The following is a 22,987-nucleotide window of genomic DNA, read 5'->3' on the forward strand; positions in this document are numbered from 1 at the left end:
ATGCAGCATTGGAGGGTTGTTTTTTTTTTTAATCACATTTCCAAAACCAGAAATATAAGAGCAAAACTGTATGGAATTAGTGTCTTTGTCTGCTCTAACATAAGCTACTTACTCTATTATGTGGGGTTACAGGTTAATTTAGAAAAACACCCCATTCAGGATGGACTGGACACGTGCAGGTATAACCGGTCCTGGATGCTACTGTATCAGAGTTTAGGGTAATGTTAGCAGCTCTGTCCTGCTCAGTATTGGATTTGGGGAGTTTAGCCAAGGTGCCTTTGTCAGTGTCATTAGTTTGTTCTCATCCTTAAATCCTTTTCTCATATAAAAGTTAAGAAAAGGAAAACATATTGTTTGAAAAAGCTAACAATAACACATAAATGGTGAATATATTGACTTTTTAGCCCCAGCCTTATTTGCATCATTACAAAGCACTAAGTTAGTATTAAAGTCAGCTAGAGGTTTGAACCAACTCCTGGACTTCCTCTATCTACAGCTGATAAAATCTGTCAACGACAGTTGTCATTTTTAACTGTAAAGTGTATTGGGACCATGCTGCATGGTGATTCTGCACTTTGAATAAATAAATTGAATGATTCCAGCCAATAAAATGCCAACTAAAAATGAAAGGCTTGTTTTTGTCTACTTCTGTCTGAAGCCAAGAATCCATTATTTCAAATATTACCACAAAATTCAAGTATACTCAAAATACAAAATTCACAGTATTTATGACTATACATGCACACATACAGTAGTATATACACACACTGATGCACATACCTGTACTTACTGGTATGTTTATATTACATGAGTGCTTTGATTTAAAGAACCTCATATTAATCCAGTGACATGAATGCAGTGTGCAAGAATTAAATGATGTCCAGCCGAGAAAATTGCAGCAGGAGCTCTAATTGGACGGCTGGCATGTGTGCGGTCAGTGGCACACTCCAGGCTCCATACCATAAGAGAGTCTAAAGATGCTAATGTATGGAACATAATGAACATATGGCTCACCAGTAGAAAGGTGAATTTTGCTGCAGGGTGGGTTTGATATGGATATTTGACTTTTTCTTCTTCTTTTTTGTGCCATGACTTTGGGCCTCCATTGGAATTCACTGTAACAGTTTCACGAAGGAGCAAACTACTTGTCAGAGCCACCTTTCAAGTCTACAGGGAGTGAGTGTTTAATATTCAAAGGATACAGTACATTTTTTCCTCATACCATCCCTGTCATATTGAAGCACAGTTGGTGCCATGCAGCTACAATTTGACAGTAAAATAGTAGTTATTGTGTTTCTAGGTTCATACATTGTTACAGGTATTGTTAAAGTACAAATAAATGATATATTACTACTGTGTTACCTTACAAATAATTATTTACAGCAATTCCCACATTAACTAATATAGAAAAAAAGTAGTGAATTTTATAATGAAGCTTTGAAATGCTGTACTGCAGTGGGTGACTACAGCTGACATTTCTATACAGTCAATACAGTAGGAGCCAAACAACTAGGTCACACATGCAGTTTAGGAGCTTTGTTGTGTTTGAACATGATTTACAGTATGTCCCATTGCACCTCTACATCAGGCAAACCAGGAGAAGTAAAAAAAAAAAAAAGCCCTTTGCTTTAAATCATCTACAGGGAACTCCGGGGTTTTGCTGAATCGATTAATAAACTGGTCAGCCACAGACGAGCGTAATCAATCATAGGTAGGACAGTACAGAATACACAAGGAGCCTGCTACCCCACATCATTTCAAGACAAAGTGGAGCATATAATGGTTCACTCAATGCATACAATTCCCCCGAGCGCATTTCTTACATGTAAAATCATAATCCAATACTATAGGTCATCATTCATATAAGTATCATCTTTATTCTAAATGTCATACGGCGCCCGTCGGGTGGTATTATGGAAAACAGGAACTGCCTACAGTGCTCTTTAAGTGCTGTTAAAGCATGACTTCCTTACTTAATGGCAGTGTTTGATCAAAGCAATCTAATTTGCTCATTGATTTGACATCACAAGTGGAAACAAATAATGATATTCAGCATATAATTCTTTAAATTCTGGTCCTGATTCAGGTTTGTATACTACTAGATATGGTCTTGAGATGTAGTCCTTTATGGTCTGTCCAGGTATGACACAGCAGCAGCAGTAATACTGCCATCCAAGAGGTGAAAGCAGAGTGCCTGTTTCTCCCAAATTCACACCAGAAACTCCAAATTCTGTTACAGCTGTCATTGTCCTCAGATCCAGCTGTTCTTTTGGCAGCACAGCTGAGCAGCTGAGGAGACAGTGGCCAGACAAACTGTCTTCACCAGACTGACTAATATCAGTAATTCAATGGACGAAAACAGATTTCCAGTTAGCTCCACAAGGAGTATACAAGATTGAAACAACACACTTCTTTTGTTATTGACACATTTATTTTATCTCCCGTGGCCACCAAAGCTCCATATGCTCATATAAACTGGACAGCTCATAGTGATATATAGCAGTGCTGTAGTAGTAGTTCCCCAGAGAGGAAAACTGTAGTGGTATATGACATTATATGCAACAACTGTGGGGAAGACTATATTGGTGAAACAACAAGGACTCTGAACAAGAGACCTGTGGCCAAAGATCCACACTTTGGTCATGTGATGACAACTCGATCATCTCCAAAAGAGCTAAGCTAGTAAGTGAACCTTAAGTTAATATTTTGTTTGTCAGAGTAGTTCACAACATAAAGTTGTAGATTTATGTGATATGAACGGCAGTATAGCTTGGCCTCTAGTGATGGATGTCGGGATCCAGAAACCAAATGACTGGTAAGACCCCAAAAAATCCAAACAAGTCCTTTAAACTAAACAACAAAACTGCTTCCTTCTCACTGAATTCCAAAATAGCCACATCCAGAAATAAGCATTCATATTGTTAATGACTCAAATGATTATTTTCTGATCTGCTGCTGCTAAAGGTGCATGGTCACCATTTCCACAGACATTATTTTTACATAACTAGCAACTTCTCAATTCTCCAAGTTGGTGTTGATTAGTCATATACAGAGTATCGTTGTTGTCAGTGTCTGAAACATTAGCAGAGGGAACCAAGCAGGACAGTATCTGGTCATTAAATGTCTATTATGTATATCTAAGAAGACCTCTCCAAGACTTTCACATTTCAAATGAACTCACATGCAGATCAATATTCCATTCCTCTTGAGAGGGACTTTGTTTCAGACAATAATTTTACCCCCAAGTAGCACAGACATTAACAGCCATTTCTTTGAATTATAACTCCAGAAATATATGGCAGCCATAAAACAGATAGCAGTATATTCTCCCTTGAGGCATTGCCTGTTTTTCCATCTCATGGGGTTGAATTAATAAGATGCTTTATATAAAACATTCAATCAAACAAGTCTATTTTCAAAGTGATGATTTTGTAAAAATGATCCAACTAGAGAAGGATAATTTTATGGCAAAGGGAGTAGCCAGTAAAAATGGAAAATGGTAGAGCAATTTATCTAATGTGTCTCTTTCTTTTTCCCCAAGCACTCTGTGTCTCTAACATGTCGTTGGTCCCACAGAACACGAGGGAAAGAGCAAAATGAGTGTCTAGCACATGACCGAACACTCTTCTTGTATTATTCAATGAATATATTTGGGCGCGGGAATGATTCAGGAGCAGAAATGCCGGCTGAGCTCTGACAGAATGAGAGAGACAAAGGACCAATCAGGGGCCTTCTCTATAGGGACGCCTACAGTCTTGCAAAAAGCTTTTATCTGTCCCTCACTTATCACACACTTTCAGTCTTCCAATCATAGGAAACTGAGAATGACTTCATGTTCAAAATTGCAATGAATAACTGCGAGCGAGGATGAAAAGGAAAAGAAAAAGCTGCGAGCCAAACACCATCGAAAATTAACATGTTTCACTAAAACCACATATCTTCCAAGCACATGTTACATGAACATCCATAACTGGGATCAAACAAGTGACAAGTTCTTAATGGTCAAAATGGAGGATCTCTCAAAACCCACACAACTGGAGTTCTACAGTACGATCCGACAATGGCACCAAAACATGAACACCAACAAATAAGAATTCCCTTTGAGACGCAAAGCTGGTAGCTTAACCGTGAATCACTATCAAGATTTCATTGCAGTGGTTTTTAAAGTGTTTCGGAACGGTGTGATCTACATATGAACTGCATAAAGCGATGAAAGCTTGAGGTGGTAAACAATAGGATTGAAGGAATCTCAAAGAGACTCCTTAGTTGCGGTTTGAGTAAACAAACGGGGATAATAGTTTCATTCAAAGCCAGGAAGAAAATTCACATTATGCATGTAATCCTTGTACACAAACAGTCCTCAATGTTCTGAGGCATACAAGGGCTTAAGAACTACAATAAGCAGTTCCTTCATTATATGACAAGCGGAGATCAATGTTACATCAACACACGGGTGTAGGCGGTGTAATGGCATTGTGGGAAGGAAACAGTACTGTAGGAGGTAGTTAGCTGATGTACGTATGTGTTGAAGGCCTCCAGTGAGTAGGAAGTTGCCTGGAGGGTCAGACACATCGACTCACTGAGCACCACAGTAACTCAGTGAGTCTTAATCAATGGCAAAGCCTGGTGGTGACAGCAGAGAGACATCAAATCAATGACATTATATTTCAGTGGAAATAAAGTATGACTTTTTGCTTTTGCGCTGTTTTGGGCAAGAAACATTTGAATTAATCAGGTAATTTGCCATCTGAATTAGAAGTTGCTTTTAGAACCAACTATGGTGCTGATCATTATGTTGGACAAGGCAGAATGATCAATAGCCAATTTCCCCAAAGTGTGATTACACTGTTGATTTGATTGTTAAAGGCTGTATTTAAAATAAGAGTCATTAACTTTCACTCGGAGAGCAACCACGCACTCGTTTCAATAGTGCACTTGGGAGGAAAAATAGAAACATCAGCCTAAGGCAAAAACAAGGAAGCAGCAAACTTTTTCATAAAGTTGCACTGAAAACAATAACAGGCGATGTCACTGCAAACATAATTGCTCCAACAGGCAAAGCATTTTCTAAGGGAAGAATCCATCAACCTTGTTTAGAAGTGTAAAATATAATGTTCCAGCATCTCTAGACAAATAAAAAAAAAAAAAAGAGTCTGTTGCAAACATACTACGGGCTGGAAATAAAGATCTCATGTCTGTAACCTGGAGCAAGAAAAGTAATCATCAAATTTTTGGGGGACACAGAGGGAAGGAGAAAAAAAAATCCAGAGGTGACAGACGGCGAGTTTTGAACATCAAAGACAGCTGAAGCCCCATTTCCCAGCGGGCTGGAGGAACTGGACACAGAGACAGAACCAGTCCAATTCACCACTACTTGCAGTAATTGCTGAAAAAATAAGTATGAAAGGCTTCTTTTTATGTTAAAGTAAAAAAAAAAAAAACCCCACTAACTTTAGAAACATTGACCAATTCAGAGCTGCTATTGCTTTACTTGTTTAGTCCTCATATAAAAACAGACAAGTTTGTGATAAGCAAAGATAACGCAGTTTGTAGGAACATAGTTTTGGAGAAGCTGAGAGAAAATAGCAAAGCATTCAGCGACTCAGGGCTTTCTAGACTACAGCAGGAATTAATCCTAAATTAGGGGGATGTGAGCATTGATGGGAGACGGAGTCTGACAGTTATTACTATTACCGCAGTCTGTTGGGCTGTTCAAGTCATTATTTCAGCCAAGACCCTGTGACAGGCACCGGCCCACAGCTCCTGCTACTTATTCTCCACAATGAGAAGCCCTGGAGGAAGTGAGGGAACATGCACCGAGATCATTAACTTAAGAGCACTAAACCACTCACATTTTCATCCATCTGCACAAGTAGTCCAAATGAACCCAGCAGGCTACTGTGCTCTATTCAGCTCACCAAGGCCAAATACGTCTCAGATCTTGCCTTCGATGACTGCAAAAGTTCAAGGAGATGTTCATGAAAGGCATGTTCACTGCTTGGGCCAATTTACTGTGAATGTGCGCATTTTTGATCAGCAGTTGGATGCTGTGATTCGGAAAAAAACTGAGAATACAGACAGGAGACGTACACAGCTGTGATGGTTAAACTGCAAAATAAATAATTTAGTCTCCGTCCCTGTCGTTAATCTATTTAATTGTAGAAAATTATTGAAACAATGTTTTACTTCTTTTTAAGAAAGACCAAATAACTAATAACTGCTCAGGATGAAAGTTTTTATCCAGGTTAGCAGTGTGGTTTTAAGAATCACAGTTGAATGTGGTAAAGCAATATCTGCTAAACATGAGCAGCCACTAGGTTCAAAAGCAAACTTAAGACTTCAACATTTATTAACCTTATGATTTGGTTTCTTTTTAAGGAGCATTACAGCTCACAGAGTGACTAGCATGGTTAGACTGTGGAAGCCTTGTTAGCCTTGTTCTGTGTATAGAAAGCTGACTGGAAGAATGTGGAGCTGTGCTACCACAAACTAGATGACAGATTCACCTTTAGACATGCACCTTATTAAAGTCTGGTGCAGGGAAACAGCATCAGCAGCGTCCTCATTTAAAATAATTTTCATTTCAATGGATACATTTAACTGAGAACAGTAATATGAACTAGCTGAGACGATTATCAGTCCTCTGAGAGGCAGATCATATATATACCTCCTAAGATGAAAATTTAAATAAGCTGAAGATAATGATAATGCAAAAGATGACAAGTGACTGCCCAATAACTTCACTGAAAGTAACTGACATTATGTCCACATGAGAGTTGCGCAGCAACAACATGACAACATGACAGCAACTGTCAACATGACATCTTATCCATGTAGTCTAAAATTAATCTTGTGATGATATTTTCATCTTTGATGCACGAGTACATTTTACAGAACATCAAAGCTCTGTCAAACGTGGAGCCTGCAGGTACTTATCTGGTCTACACAAGAAATCTGACTTGACACTTTGCAAATACAGTAAGCAGCAGCTATACACCATAGCACGTTTGGTCCAACCAGTTTAACATACTATAAATACCTTGTCGGGGAACACTATAACCTAAACTTGATGTTCAGGTATATTGCCTTGAGGGTCTAAATGAAACTGTTAAAATCACATCATTTTCCTGGGATAAAGTGGATGCTGGAGGGCAGAAATGACTTCTGTGTTACAAACAAGTAAATGACAAAACTCTAATGAGTTTGGGCACAGGCAGGAAAACAAATGCACAAATGTTTTTTTTGTCAAATGCCTTTGTTTAGTTTCTAACAGTAAAGCATGAGAAAAAGCATGAAGAAAGCATTACCAAAAGGCGTACCACCTGCACTTCTTCTGTATGTGGGACAGTGGACTGACAAACAGAACAGAATTTTCTACAGCAGCTTGAGCCTCAAATGGCATCAAAATGCCACTCACCACTTTATACACTTTATGCTGCTTTTAATGAAAATCATTCAAGTCTGGGCTGAAGCTCCTCTATGGCAGGAACAGGGCCTTGGTCTGAGTTGGCCATCCACATGGCAACCATTAGATGTGCAAACATCATCGCCACTGCCTGTCTGGCTGCCAGGCCGATGCATTCGTCTGGAGAAGGATGGCACTGCTGGCAGGCACTGACAGGGTAAGACTCACTCTGGGCCTATCGCAGGGGGAGATTGATGCACTTCTCAGTGGGGGGAGAGCTGACATTCATTTTAATTAGGCGGACGAAATATTGTCTCTGCGGCATGTAGCCTCCCTTGACTTATCCTCAACTTCTCTCATGGTAAGAAAGGAAAAAAGGGCCTCAGGGGGGGAATGACTTCCAGAATATAAGACGCAAATCATCTAAATATATGACTTCCAAATCCTGATGACATTACTGAGCATAAGATGTTTGATTAACATTTAATTAACATTTGTTTGGCATTTCAGATCGGAACCAAACAAAAATATAACTGGTTTCTTTGAGGATGAGGTCCACAGCAGTGGGAGGACTCTGTTTGCACATCAGGTGATGTAAAGTAGTCAAGGAAACTAAGACGAAGGGAAGTGTTCATGAGTTCAGGGGAGGGTGTCATTGTAAAGAAGGCATTTTAATGAGCATGTGATTGGGGAGAGCAAGACTCACAAGATGCTTTTCTTTCAGCAAACATCATTAAAGCCTACAGGGGCCCCACAATAATCATGCAAATGTGCACGCACACACACAAACTACACGCATCAACAAACGCAAACAGCCACTTAAGGGAAGCCACAAGAAAAACACACAACAATCTATACAACATGTACCTGTCGTCGGTGAGCCAATTAAAATCTAAACAAGAGTCTCTGTGGCACAGAGGAGAAGCTGTACACCAACACCTTTAATCAACCCAGCCGCTAGCCATGTCACTGCTTCCTGCTCCACACACTGTTTATCTTCCGTCCCCTGGCAGTGACATCTGAGACAGAGCAAGGAATAAATAGATAATCAAGAGAGTGACAACTGTTGTATATCTCAGCTAATGGAAAGCTCGTCGACACCAAACAATGAATCTGAACCCCAATTACAAAGCCTCTGGTCAACAATATGTACTGTATGTAGTAAATGTAATATTTACAGTAGCATCTTTAATATACAACTAAAGGAGTCACTTATTACTATTTACTGAAAGAGGAACTTAGTATTTATTATTTTCTCCTAATGTAGTTGTATCTTTTTTATTTTGGGGTACTGCAGAAAATCAAACCAAGTGTTCTAATTAACGTTAAAGTGACTTCACCTGTTCTGAGGTCACAAAGTCAAGATGGAACTTCATTTGTCTCAAGTTATGGGCCGAACATGAGTGAATAATGAACTGCAGTAACAGAGTCATGTATAACTCACCAGTCCTTATTTAAGTTTCATCTTTTAACAACAATAAGATTTTCACTAATTCTAACCACAGGTACTTTATTATTTTTATCTTTATCACAGTTAAGCCGTCAGTGAAACTTGCCACTTCCTGTGGATCTTTCATATTAAAAACCTTCAAGGGAAGAAGGGGATTATTATTCCCCTTTGAGCTGCTGGAAGAGTTTTACTGTGAAACATCTGTGTAGAAAGTGCTGAGCTTCACTTACAGTAGATTAACGTCTAATTAAAAAAAACAAAGTAGAAGTGATTGGAATTAACTTGTAAATGAGAAAAGTATGGCGATTATGACATGATGCTGTTGCACTGACGGGATTGGTGCTATGGAAGTGTTCGTTATCTTCTGGCAAATTAAAATGGGAGCAGATATATAGGAACACCTTTGACTTAAATGTGATGAAATATACTTTTAAAACAAGTAAGATTAGGAATAAAAACTGTGGTTGAAGGAAACATTGGAAAGGCCCCAGCTACTGTTTGGAAATTTACAGAACAGGAAACGAAGAACCTCATCCATTACTCATTAACTTATGTGCATGCACAAATTAGAAACACTGGTAGGATCCAGCAATATTTCATTTCCAAAATACAGTTTATGTGGGTAATGATGGTTTTTGGAGCGTTCTAGGCTATGAAATAACAAATAAAACACAACTGCCAGTAGGAAAATATTCCATTAGAGTTAATTTTCATCATTTTCATTATGTTATCAAAATGGTATGGTCTATTTTGATGCCTGATATCTGTAGCAGAACATTCTCAACTCTCCGTCCAGTCACACTTCAGCATATGTGAAAGGGCAATGTTTCTGGAGCCACAGCTTTCATCAGTCTCAGTTATTTGGAAATCATTTCCTGTCGCTGCACTGACAGCTGACAGATGCTTTGAGTTTGTAGTTTTAAATCAAACCACAGACTGAAAATATTGCAAGACAATATTTCTGAATGCTGCCCAGTGTGTTCTGTAGATGACAACCACCATCTCCGACATCGCTGCTCACAGATGACCATGTTTCCTTTGAGCTGGAATGTTGCCTTGAGAAGTGGGAGTGCTGCCAAATCCAGTCCTGCTTCTGCATATATCCAGATAAGAGCTCAGTAAAGGGCGAAACAGTGAGTATGTTTAAAGGTCACGCATTAATGGTTACGCTTCCTCAGACGGTCACTAATCGACTGTGCCAGCCACCGAGCCCAGTCAGGGTCAGAGGTGACACAACATGAAAATATGATGCGGGTGACACATTCATTACTGGTTGTGCGCTGGCCCAGTTACTCAAACGGAGAACCCATTTCAGTACATGACATGTATCAACATCCTTTTTCAACGACACAAGTTTGCTGTCGTGTAACGGCTCGGGAGAGTTGCCAATTAATTACTGAGTATGTGATTCACGTCTGACAGACTCTCAGAAGTGTAATGGTGGTTAGTGAGAGGATGAAACACAGTATCTCTTCTCTACATGTCCCTCCTCCCCCTCAGTCTATCCATCTACTGTATCTGCTTTGCTTCCGCCCTCCTGAGGCTGTGACCTACGAGCAGTCACTCATTCCCTGTGTCAGTGTTTTGGATGACTGCAGCTGTCACGCCTCCCGACAAATTGTTTCCTGGCAAAAGGACAAAGGCGCGCAGGGCAGCAGCGTCTCCTGCCTCGTTTTCCCCTGGACTGGCCCCTCCATTAGCAATGAACTAGTGCTTGTCAGCGGAAGACGGCAGACAACAATAAGCCCCATTGTCTTGCATTAGGCCGCATGCGACTGTATTACATGGCTCAATTGACAAGCGGTGCCAAAGTGGTTGAGGAGAGGAGGCGATCGGTGAGCAGGAAGCTGGGCAGAGATGTCTCAGATGAAGTTACGGCAGGACTAAATTGGTGATGACAGACCACAATTAGGAGAGCCGTCGCCTCTTCGCGTCAGTTGTCAGTGACCCCAGTATTCTAACAGCAAGTAAATTATGTGCTGTGGAAGACGTCAACTTACGCTTTTAAGTGGATACGTAACTGAATGCATGATGAGCTTTGATGGATACCATTTTTTCACGCTTTTCAAGCTGAAAGAGGAGCGAAGGAAGTATAAGCTCTTATGAAATGCTCTTGTGAATTGTATGAAAGAGAGTATTGTTGGTCTGTGGTCAGGGACACATTAGAATTCAGAACTGAAAGTCAAGTATTTATAGAGTTTGGTCACTTAGTTTTCTCATTTACCTTCTACAGGGCTCCTACACCTTTTCTTAAATCATTTTAAGGCACTTTTCAAGTATTTTCAAGCTTTTCTAGCACTTAACCATTAAATCAGATGTTATTGTGCTATAAACAACTAAAATTATGTTTAGTAAGAGCATTCTACAGAAGAGAAACAAATTACAAGGAAAACAAAACAAAGTTTCAAGTTTCAAAATGTGTCTCCGACCCAGCGATTTACTATGACAGTAATGCAATTACAATTTCAAGCTGTCTCATATATACCACATTAAAATTCAATTCATTTTCAAGGATTTCCAGCACCTGTAGGAACCCTGCTGCTATGGTATCAAGCCATGCAGATTACCCTGCATCTGCAATAAAAGGTGGTCTGAGCAGGTTTTAACACACACGCAATTTCATGCCAAAATGAGCACCAAAACTGCGGTACGTCGCTTCATCTGCATAACCACAACCTCAGCTGCTCCTCTCCTCCCACCTTGGTGCAAACATGTTTGTTTGGTTACTGGAAACGACCAAACAGGCACAGATGCAAAAAAAATAGACTTGCGCCTGAGGAAAATTACATCTTAAGACAGCGTTTGACCTTTAGTGCCGGCTTTGCGCCAACAGGAGAACAGGGCTCTATGTGGATTTACGTTTAAACACACAAAGACAGAAATATTCAGACACATTCGTTCATCAGATTTATTCCTAGAACTTCTGATTTCAAGTCTCATATGTACCTGAAGCAAAACGCCCCACCAACCCAGCCCCTTACACTGTTTTAACACAGGGCTGATTTCAGTCTGAACTCTGTCTACATTATCTATTTGTTTATAGATCAAACTGTAATATTATATTATCATATCCATTTAATACCATGTTTCATACCGCATTAATACAGAACATAAATGGGCAATTATAGTAATAATATAGTATGAGATGCAGGGAATTAATGCTACCATCATCTTAATATTTTGGGGTGTCATAATTACTGAGCGTAGCAGTGCGCGGAGCAATTAATTGTAACTCTCGAACATACTTTCACCCTGCCTTTCTTGTTCTTCCACAGATTCTCCGGGTTTCTTCTTCCATAGGCAGCAGAGTGAAGAGGAAACATGTGGCTGGAGCGAGCACAGAAGAACTAATCGAGGCATAAGCACTGAGAGGGATGGTGGGTAATACTACGGAGCCCTTGATGAGGAAGGGGACAGAAAATGAAAAAGTCAAATAGCAAAAGAAAGCAAGAAGGAGAAAGGAACAGACAGGAAGTGGACATGATGTACTTGACTGCCAGAAAAGTTGATTATTTGAAGTTCGTCAACCCCAGACACCCTTTGAGAACGGTCTATCAGGCAAGTTCCTCTCCTCTCCCCAGCCTCCTTCATTTAAATTGTTATCTCCATCCCTCTGACTGCAGCTAAGGAGCATGAAAGAAGTCTGCTCAAAGGCTGTAAGAGACAGACAGTATGTGACACAGAGAGACAAGTCAGAGAGAGCAAGCCATCATAGCTGAAATCAAAAAATACCAAACAGGACAAATGACGACATTGCACGATTTTCTTTCTTCATAACCAAAGGCAATGAGGGCAATGCAATTTTGTAAAAGGAGGCCATCCTTGTTCTTTGTCTCACAGAGAGAAGCAGACTGGCTTTTCAACACAGGAAGGATGAGAGATGTAGGCAGACTCAGAGCACCGAGTGATTGCCTCTGGATTGCAGCGGTAATGTTTTGAGAGTGAAGGGATTTCAACAAAATAGTTTTACTCTTTTAACCCACCTTAGCCCCCTCAGAATACATCAAAAGACATAATTCTATTTAATCAGAGGAAAAAACAACAGTAGGGCAGACTGCATGCTTCTGCTTCTCCACCCATCGAGCACAGCCCCTGTAGCAGAGGACGTTCTCACAAGTTGCACTACACAGCACCATCTAGTGGCGAAGTGTACAGTCAGAGGCAGAGCAAGTTGAGGAAAGATAGAAAACATTATCCAGGACTTAAAATGAGAGCAGAAAGGTGTGTTTGTGCCCAGTGCCATGAGACTGCACATAAAAGTCATATTTTATTATTATTATTATTATTATTATTATTATTATTATTATTAACATTTTTATTATTGAATCCAAGAATTCTTCTGCAAAATAACACAATACATTCTGCTCCATTACATATTTAAATGTCATTTTATACATTATTATTAATTCCTATATGACTGTATACTATTATCCAATAATTCTGTACTATATCATACATTTAAATTAACATTTTACATTTTATTTAATCTATTACACATTTATTACATATCATATGTGTAAAAACTATATTTATATTCCTTTTTACTATTCTACCTTTCATTGCTTGCATTTCAGTTCCTTTCAGTGCTTGAACTTCACTCAGTGCAAAAACTTTGTAATTCTGTTTCAACTCCCACTTCAACTTCTTTCAGTGGTTCAAGTTCAGGTAAAACTTAATATTCTTTAATATCTTCAACTTCTGCTTTTATAGAGATGCACAGTCATTTCAGACACTAAACAATGAAGAAATTGAAAATAAAAAAGTAAATGTCTTCAGAAAATGTTGCTTTTTCTGGTTTCATATTTAATAATAATCATGATGAATAATTTTACTTTATTGTGAAGAGAAATATACTTCATTATGTTATTATATTTTATAAAAATGACACATTACTTGTCTGTATACATCATGTCACTTTATTTTTTTCCTCTGTTTGTTGTATCTGTATATATCTTTGTTATTTTGATTCATGATGTAGTTCTACTTATTTTTTCGTTTATTCTGCTGTATCCTATCTGGAGCTTTATCTGCTCTTTTTGTGCTGCTGTAAAACAATTTCCCCACCTGGAATCAATAAAGTCTTATCTAATCTTAAATGCAATAATTCCTCATAATAATCCAGCCGTATAAAACAAGGCAAGAATATACAGACACTGCTGTCAATACCTATATTCCAAGTATAGACATGTTTGGCTGAATGGCCTCAGAATATACACCAAGGTCAAAGGCCAAAGCCTCTGGTGTCTTTCCAAGAATATAACTGCAATTAAACTGCACTAAGTCAAGCATGGTGGTAAAAATTCAGTTTAAAGCAACGTGTCTGAGTTTTGCAGGTTTAAGTATCAGTTCTACAAGAGCCTGAAAAGTCTTAGAAAAGGCTGCGGCGCCAATCAGACATGAACCTTTGTGAATCACAAGTGGTGTCGAGCAGTGTGAAGTGCTGTTGACAATGTACAGCTGCCTGCCCTGAAGGCACACCTCAGCTCAACACAGCTATAACACCTCAAAAGCATCACATGTCTGACAGCTATGACACAGTTCAGGGACATGCGTGCTGTCCCATCACACTCTCCCTGGTAGCCAAAGACGCAGAGACTAAAGGTTTAGCTGTCAGATGACAATACGGGGGCCTTTTGCAAGATGCAGTGGGTGGCTGGGTGAGATTTAGGGTGTCATGGCTGCTGCTGTCTTCCAGGAGGCAGCTCTTATCAAACCCTTATTAGTCAACACCCAAGACACACATCAGGCTCTGGATTAACACTCACAAACAACATATGCACACATCAGCACACACGCACCCTCCACTCCCACACAAAGACAGAAATGACGCTCCACCTGCTAAATATCTCTCACCTCATCAAACATTCATGCCAGAGAAAGCGAAGGTGGTTAAGTAGAGTGTGGTAGGAGATCTCTTTTTTTTTTCACCCACACAACAGTTTTTACTAAGCTATTCTGGGGTGATGTAGACAGACATTCATTTGATGGTTCTATCAGGCTTATTAGAATTTCTCAACTTGCAAACTTTTTTCAATAAAGGCAAGAAACTTTATCACATCGGGAGCATGTTCACAATACATTTTATGGCAATTTGCCTGTTAGATTAAGAGATATGATGGATTGGGCTGGTTGGTACAACAGGACACTTCATGAAGTGTCCAAAATGAAAGACTTCTTCCCTCGTTTAGCATGAACTCACCATTTCATGACAATCTGACAGTTAATGGTAGATATTTTCTGTGTGTGTTGCCCAGTCTAAAAATATTTCATTTTAGACAAATAAATATGTAAACAAATAGAGATGAAGTATTACATTAAAACCAGTTGATTGGAGTATTTAATAAAATTCATAGTGAATTAAATATTTGCTGTAGGCAGATTAACAAATCTTTGTCATTGTGTTAATAAAGTTCATTGAAATTCAAATAGTTTGTTTACTGTACAGGAAGGGTCCAATTGCAGTCTTGCAGACTTACATGACCCCCCCAACCCCACACCCGACATTCTTGCCCTAACCCTAACCAAGTGAATGTGTCGTGTTGAGTACTGTGAGTCCACAGTTAGATCTGCTTGTGCATAAGAGTAGCGTGGTTAGCTCACAACCTAATCCCAGAGAGCATAAGGTTGTCCATCTAGACATTTTTTTAATTGTATTGGTTGTTACCAACTTGTCAGCCCAGTCAGGTAGAGGGGCAGGATGTAAAGGCGACCCGTAGGGTGAAGCCGCAGGCTAGTGAGATGAGAAAAACAGACGAGCCATGTGAAAGTTGAAAGTTGCCAGAGAGTAATTATGTCCATTATTTTGGTGGATGCAGAGTTTTACCAACAGGTAACAGATATATTGCAACCTGCAGAAGTTAAATACCTCTGTGAGTGTGTTTTTTGTACTGCTTCATCAAGATGTAGTGTGTTAAAGTGAGATGTTAATCATGATTTGCGTTTTAGCGCCCTAGCAATATTAGCACATATTTCAATCTAGTAGCAGTTAATGTTACTGTGTGTTTGCTAGTATGTGTTCATGTTGTTAGCTAGTTTAAAGCTCAAACAAACTTGGCATGAGAAGTATAGGAGCTTTGGGATGAATATAGTGACTGAGAAAACTGCCAGATACACAGAGAAGACAGGAGACACTCCTTTGTCTCTATACAAGAACAGAGGTCTCCCGCTCAGTTATCACTTCGTCTGGACTGTCGCCGCCAGCCAGCCTGTAATTCCGCTCATCGTTCCCCTCGTCATGCATCTCCCAGTTCCTCATTCTTCACCCATGTTTCAGATGGCAACTCAGGTATTTGTGAGTAATAACTAACCAATGCATGTGTTATTTCATTAGGTAGCTTGCACTAGCAAGTGAAGCAGCCATTTGTTTTAGGTCACTACATTGCCAAGCATCGACTCAGGCCTGCGTTGTTTAGTTTTTGGTTTGAGGGACACTAATTTGTTTTGGTTGCAGAGTGAGTGTGTGTGTGTGTGTGTGTGTGTGTAAGAGAGTGAGAGTCAGAGCCGAATTTAAAAGAACAGATCAACAAAAATTGACTGTAAATTAAAACTTTTGAGAAAGGTTTGAATTCAAAAGGGAAACATATTTAAGTGTTCTTGTGCACTATTTACACCTGTTTTTTATTTTTATAAGTGGTTTAAATATTTGTTTTTCATTTAACTAAATGCATTGTTTGCATTTAAAGTGCTGTGTGTGTGTGTGTGTGTGTGTCATATTTACATTTCATTAAGGTGTAATTAAGAGCTTTAAAAGGGAATAATAATTAAAACATAATTCTTACTGGCATTTAAAATGAGTGACTCATATATTCCTGCTAAGTGGATGCACTGTCATATATTTGTAATTCATAAATCAATAAAAAAGTTTAAAAGCTACTAATTTAATTTCTGTTACACAGGTTAGCACAGCCAGCTACAGTAAAAGTACCCAGGACCCCGCCCATAGTACTACAACACCTTTTAAACAGTAAATAATTATACAGCTACGTGGGGTGCTACATTTACAAGAGGAAACTTTGGCCCAGTGGCGGCACAATAGGAAAGATCAGTGGGACATCAAAAACATTACGCTTCATCCTCTGTGGAACATGAACATCCACAGCGAATTTCATTGACACCTGGCCATAAGTTCTTGAGATATGGTCTGACGCAAGGTCACAGACCAACTGCTGATCGAGTTCCTTTCATTGGGTTGAATAAGGGTGGTCTGTGTTGTCCAAAAAGCCCACATCCACAGCTGCTTTCCACAAAGACTGAGGGGAAGAGCTCCATGCATGCTGACATTTCTCTCCACATTCATCATACATTTATTTCTTCTGTCTTTTATTAGGTCCAAATTTCAATTTGTCCAATACTTTGGTTTATGAACAAGTACCTGAAAAAAATATTGTCAGCAGCTGAGGTTCATGGGAATCATCAAGTGTTTTCTTTTTTCTTTCTTTTTTCTATCTTCTAGTCTCAAAGTCGCAAACTGTCATAAAAACATAGAAATTTCAAGCATTTGAGCAAAATGAACACATCCCCAATGAGGACTCAAGAAACTACAGTGGGTGTGTAGGGGACAGCTGGCAAAAACATTGGAGGCAATATGAATAATTGAATATAGTTACAAGTAACTGTCTAGTTATAGGTTGTAAAAATTACAGTATTTGAGGATTATTCAGGTTATGAAATCCCAGGAAACAGCTTGCAGTATGGTAACATCAGAATTTGTTTCCCTTCATAAAAGACTGAACAGTAAAGCAGGAGTTTCATAGAAAAACTGCCAAAAAGATGGTGCACTACCCCTCATTTAAGATGTGATATGTTTCATGCTCGGGAACAAGCTCTTCTGTGGAAACAATATCCACTATGTGTCAACAAGTCCACAGAATAATCACTCATCCATGGTTGAAAATACTGTCCATTTACAACAGACTGTTTGGCTGTCAAGTGGTTACAGAGGCAAGACTGGTGAAATTAATAAATAAATGCAAATGTACCGTGGCGCTTCGAAGACCGAGTGGCTAGTTGTTTTTCTGTTGCTTTTAATTGGTGATCTTGTGACCCTTGCTTGTATAAGGGACAACACGCGGTAACACAATGCGAGCTCAGCCTTGGCATGCATTAAATGTTGAAGGCTCACCCACACATATAATTACCACAGTCTTTCTGTGGTTTTCCATGCCATGAGCGGTTGTTAAGTGATGCGGCTTGAATTTGGAAATTACTTCCATTCCCTGGGGATGTGTTGCCTGTGTCGGTCTGAAACAGGTGCCAGCTACTGCTCTATGTGTTTCATGTAAGATATGACGGGACTTCAAATTAGGATTTCACTAATTTCCAATATTATATGGATTAAAGCTGTGGACTGTTTAATGTTGAAATTTAATATTTTTATACTTAGCATTTCAATTTTCAATCACAGCGGCATGATTGCAAAAGCTTTTGAGAAGCCACTGAAAGACCATTAAATCATAAAATCATTATCAACATACATAATACAAATCAGAATGCCTCAGTGTAAAGAAATTAGGTTACTGGCTACCTCTGGATGTAAATTTGATCAATTCAACAGAGAAAATGTAACTTAAAGTCAATCCTCAAGCTGCATTTCAGCAATGGCTGTACAACAGAGTAATGCCAATAGGCTGCTGTCACTCATCAGCCGGGCAACTTTCAGAAGCCTGGAGTTTGAGTTTAATAGTCATGGCAACTTTGTTACTCACTGTAACAAAGACAGGAGGCAGTGTGGAGGTGGAATGACACAAGCAGCATCCACTGCCACAGCTGAGAGCAATGGGCTGAGACTCCAGTCAGTTAAGAAAACAAGACAAACCTCTCTGTGACTTCACATCTTTTCACTGGAAGTTTATTTTTTCAAAAGAAGTAAAATCAGTCACTGAAACCACAGCTTTCTGTGCAAACAGTGAGGTTGGGAATTGTCTCAGTCAATCCGAAATTTAGGAATACATTAACCTCCACATGACCAAATATTTGGACACACTTCACAGAGGGCTCAAGGCCAAGGATGTCTTCAGTAATTTCCTCTGGGAGACAATGCCAAGAATTGGATGGAGCGATACTTCAAGGACAAGAGAGAGGTGGTGAGAGAACAAACTTAGGATGAAGAGAGGACAGTGGGGTGTTTTTCTTCATCCATCATTGTGAGGATCTGTTTGATTTTTAGAGCTTCAGAGTGATAGATTTTCCAAAAAAAAGGGTAATTCTGGTTAGTCTACACTTAATCAAAAGGTTGATTTTGTGCTAGGACTTGGTTTTAGGATTAATGGTGCAGTCAGACCATATTTCATTTCCCATTCATTATTATGTGGAACAGTGGCAGACACATTTGCTTCCAGTCGCGAACTGACCCCCCTCTTTCGCTTTGCACAATCTGATTGAACTTTGAGTCGCAAAATCATGTTTTATTACTGCACATCAAAAATAATATAAGCAGCAGAGAAGCTAGCTCCTGCAGTTTATATTTACAAACCTACCCACGCTATTTCCTCTCCCCCCTGCTTTTGGCCGCACCACAAGAGTAAATTTCGCCAGGATGATTTCAGTCTGACTGCAGCTTTAATGTTAGTTTGCAGTTCAGGATTTAGTGTATTCCATATGCGTTTTTCTTACCATAGTCTCTCGGCCAATTGGAGCAGAGAAGACATACTCCAGCTGGAAGATAACTGCTAAAGCCTGATGATTGGTCAACCGGATCTCCAGGTTGCTGCGAAGAGCCAGCATCTGAGGGAGGGATGATGTTGCCGAGCTGAGGAGAGAGAAAAGAGACACACAGACACATAGTGAAGGAATGCAGGGTGTGTTAAGAGAACCAGATGCAAGAAAAAAGCTATGAGGGGGGACATAAACATTATTTGTGTGACTTAAAGTGAAGGACAATACTTCACTAAAATGTAAAGAGTCCATTTATTTCTTTTAATACAGTTTGATTTTTTATTGAAGGAAAATAAACCAATGTGTTGGAGGATTAACACTTGTTTGCTAAATGTTCCCTGGCAAGCACCGGCCTCCTGTGTGAGCAGTGGAACAGCACTCTTGGTATTCGTCATTCACAGTTTGCATACACCATAGACTGTGGAGCGCTGGCATGTCACGAGGTGGGGCGAGCGCCTCTTCTTTTTCCGCTTCATGGACTCTCTGGAGAATGGAGCAGGCGAGCACTTCAGTTTTTTTTTTGTTTTTTTTTTTCATTTCTTCTCTCTTTCTGTGCTGTCTGGAAGCACCAGGCAAAGAAGCACAAGCAAGACAGACTGTCAGCTTTCACTGGCAGCGCCCAAAAAAAGACACACGTCATAATTACAGCCTGCACTGGTGTTATTGTACTAAACAGCTTTTACATTTTCTTCTTCAAAGAATACATAAAAGTGCAGAACATGTAATGTTAGGAATTATTTGGATGATGATGACGATTTTTTGTTTTCATATAATACAGTAACTGAGTACAGATTGTTGGTTAGTGTGTGATTGTGTTGATTATACATTTGCATGATTGTGCACACATGCTCATGCTTGTGAGACACCCAATATAATCATCCACATAAGTACCACATCAGCTAGTGTCTGACGTACACTGACAACAAGGATTGTCTCTCACTGTCTGTGTGTCAACTGTTGACACTAAGTGTATGTACATAGTTTGTCTTTAAAGGCTGATTGTTCCTTTTACTCATAACCAGAAGCATCATTTATGAAACTGTACAAAATAACCCACCTAATCATACTGACCTTTCTTACCGTGCACACCTTTCTTACACTGACAGAAAGGCGTGGAAGAATATCATAAAACACATCCAGTGTACGCAGTGGCTTCTGCCATAAATGGCCACTGACAGCGTGTGTGCACACCATTATGCTTTCAACCAATTAAGTATTTTGCAGACAGTTCTGTCAGCAAAAACACATTTCTTCAAACCCCTCACAGTGGACATCATTAAGGCAAGACACATTTGAGCACTGGACTGGTTTTACAATAAGAAAATGGGAACTACCAGCATGTTTACATGCTCATTACATTACAGCTGCAAAGAGCACACCAACATCTCAAACTTTTCTCCACTGTATCACTCTGAAACTCTACTAAGTGAGAAAGTATAGCCTGCCTCACAGCTGTTCTTGAAATCTTTCTTGTAATATTTAGTTCAGTAGTTTTGTGGTACTTTGCATAATGTCTGTGGAGGGAAACATGTTAGTGTGGATCTGTTGTGGCAGGATTCACACATTCTCTCTTCATCACTTGCAAGAACAAAATGTTCAACTTAGAGGCATGATACACCTTCACAATGTCACTAAAATAGGCACAAAACATTTTTTCAACTCGAAGCAGTGTTGCTCACACAGCTTGCTGATAAACTCTGGCAGTTCATTAATTGAAAATGCTGGCTGTTGTTTACTTGTGTTGGTAGGAAATGTTTCCAGTGATTTAAAGGGGCATAATAGGGCATTTCTGACAGCTGGCGCGCCCAGAGCACAATGCGTTACAAAACTCAAAGGAGCTGAGGATGTTTTCACAGCTGCTACTGGTCCATGAACAAAATGCAGTGACCAGCCCTGATTTCGAGGAACCTGAATCTGTGGATACCTGTAGTCTAAATCTACCTGTATTTCAGAACTTTAATTCTACACGGACCCCTCTGAGGATAAACTCATTTTATTTATTGTTTCTCATACATGAAATTTGACAATTATCCTGATGGTTGACCTAAAATCTGATTTAGGATCACTTTGTGACAGGTGATGAACCAGCAAAATTCTCTCCCACCATCACCTAGGGTTCAGTTTCTGGTTGATGTGCCTCGCTGGCTTTGATGTGCGTCTGACTTGCTAAAAACCGTCCAATCCAAGTGTTTTATTGCTGATGCAAGGCAGACGCTGCTGACCTTACACCAGCAGATCCACTTTGACAAGGTTAGCATTGAGTGTCATGATGTCTCAATAAAACCCAGGGGCAAGTGCAGCAGGAGCCGTATCTCCTTGATTGGTTATGAATTACTTGCATGCTTTGGGATGTATTACAAGGCTGTTTTATAAGGGTGGCGCCTGTATGGCATGGGATAGTGTGTAAATTATGAGGCTGGGGTTGGGTTAGGACATGTGATGCCTTATCTAACATACAGTAATTGTTCCTTGAGCGAGGTCAGTGGACGACTTACAAAGTTAAATACAACATATAAACATAGTGTTATCGTTCCTTAAGAGATTACATTTAAAATGTGAATGTGTGTTTGCCTGCATGAATACAGGTGAAGGTGTTCTGTCTATTGCAACTCAGCAAGTTTCATTTGAATTGGATGCAATTTGGTGGACTGATAACCTTTGATTCACAGTTAACTGTTCACCGAATGTTGGTGATAAACCTGATGTAGGATTTGTGCCATTTATACAATATTATGTTTTAGCAGCGACTATAGTGCTGTGCTGGTGGAAATCTCTTTCCACTGATTTCTCACAAAATCAAACCTGGTAGGTGATAAATCTAACACGGTACAGAGATGCAGGTCAGGGAAGTAAGGGTTTGTGCTGTACTTAAAGTAAATACCTCAATTTTCACATGGTGTACATATTAGAATAGAAGAATAACTTATTGAACTGAAAGCGTCATATTTTGGACTTTAATTGTTCTTTACTTTAATCCAAACCTGTATCCTTAAAAAGTTCCTGCACCCTTTAAAACTGCCATCTGTTCAGATTATTATTATAAATTGCTGTTAGGTGATATGCCTTGTTTGGTGGTGTTTTTTTTCAGATTTTTTCCGGAGTTTCTAGAATTAAAGAATTTTCCTTTAATTTGTCACCCATTTCTAGGTTTGCGTGTATGATTATGAGTCAGGCTATGCCAGAAAAGAACTACTTTGTACAACGTGTAGTCCAACCACGTCAGAAGGCAAAAGTGTTTAGCTGTTCCCAACGGCCACACTTGAAGGCAGTGTGAAAAGCCAGTCATCACAGTGATTAATAATAGAAGAAGAATATTTGGTTCTTGTTGGTTTGTTTCACTTTTTCTAGACATTACCCAACCAACATTATACGCCAGTGAAATCCATACCAACCTCGCTTCTTTCAAAAACACACTTTTTGTTGGCATAACAGGATAAACTTTCAATCACTCACCTATCAGCAAAAGGACCAGCACCTGG

General features: G+C 39.5%; 1 protein-coding gene across 3 annotated transcripts in view; it reads right to left on the reverse strand.

The window, feature by feature from the left end:
• The window catches only part of LOC137184179 (nephrocystin-4-like), a 168,478-nt gene that overhangs the window by 82,289 nt on the left and 63,202 nt on the right, over nt 1-22,987 (reverse strand). For all 3 annotated transcript variants that reach the window (XM_067591614.1, XM_067591615.1, XM_067591613.1), the window contains exon 8: nt 19,467-19,602. In XM_067591614.1, the coding sequence (XP_067447715.1) occupies nt 19,467-19,602 (136 nt within the window). The remainder of the gene's footprint in view (nt 1-19,466; nt 19,603-22,987) is intronic.

Source organism: Thunnus thynnus, chromosome 6 (assembly GCF_963924715.1).
Source record: "Thunnus thynnus chromosome 6, fThuThy2.1, whole genome shotgun sequence".
Classification (NCBI taxonomy): Eukaryota; Metazoa; Chordata; class Actinopteri; order Scombriformes; family Scombridae; genus Thunnus; species Thunnus thynnus.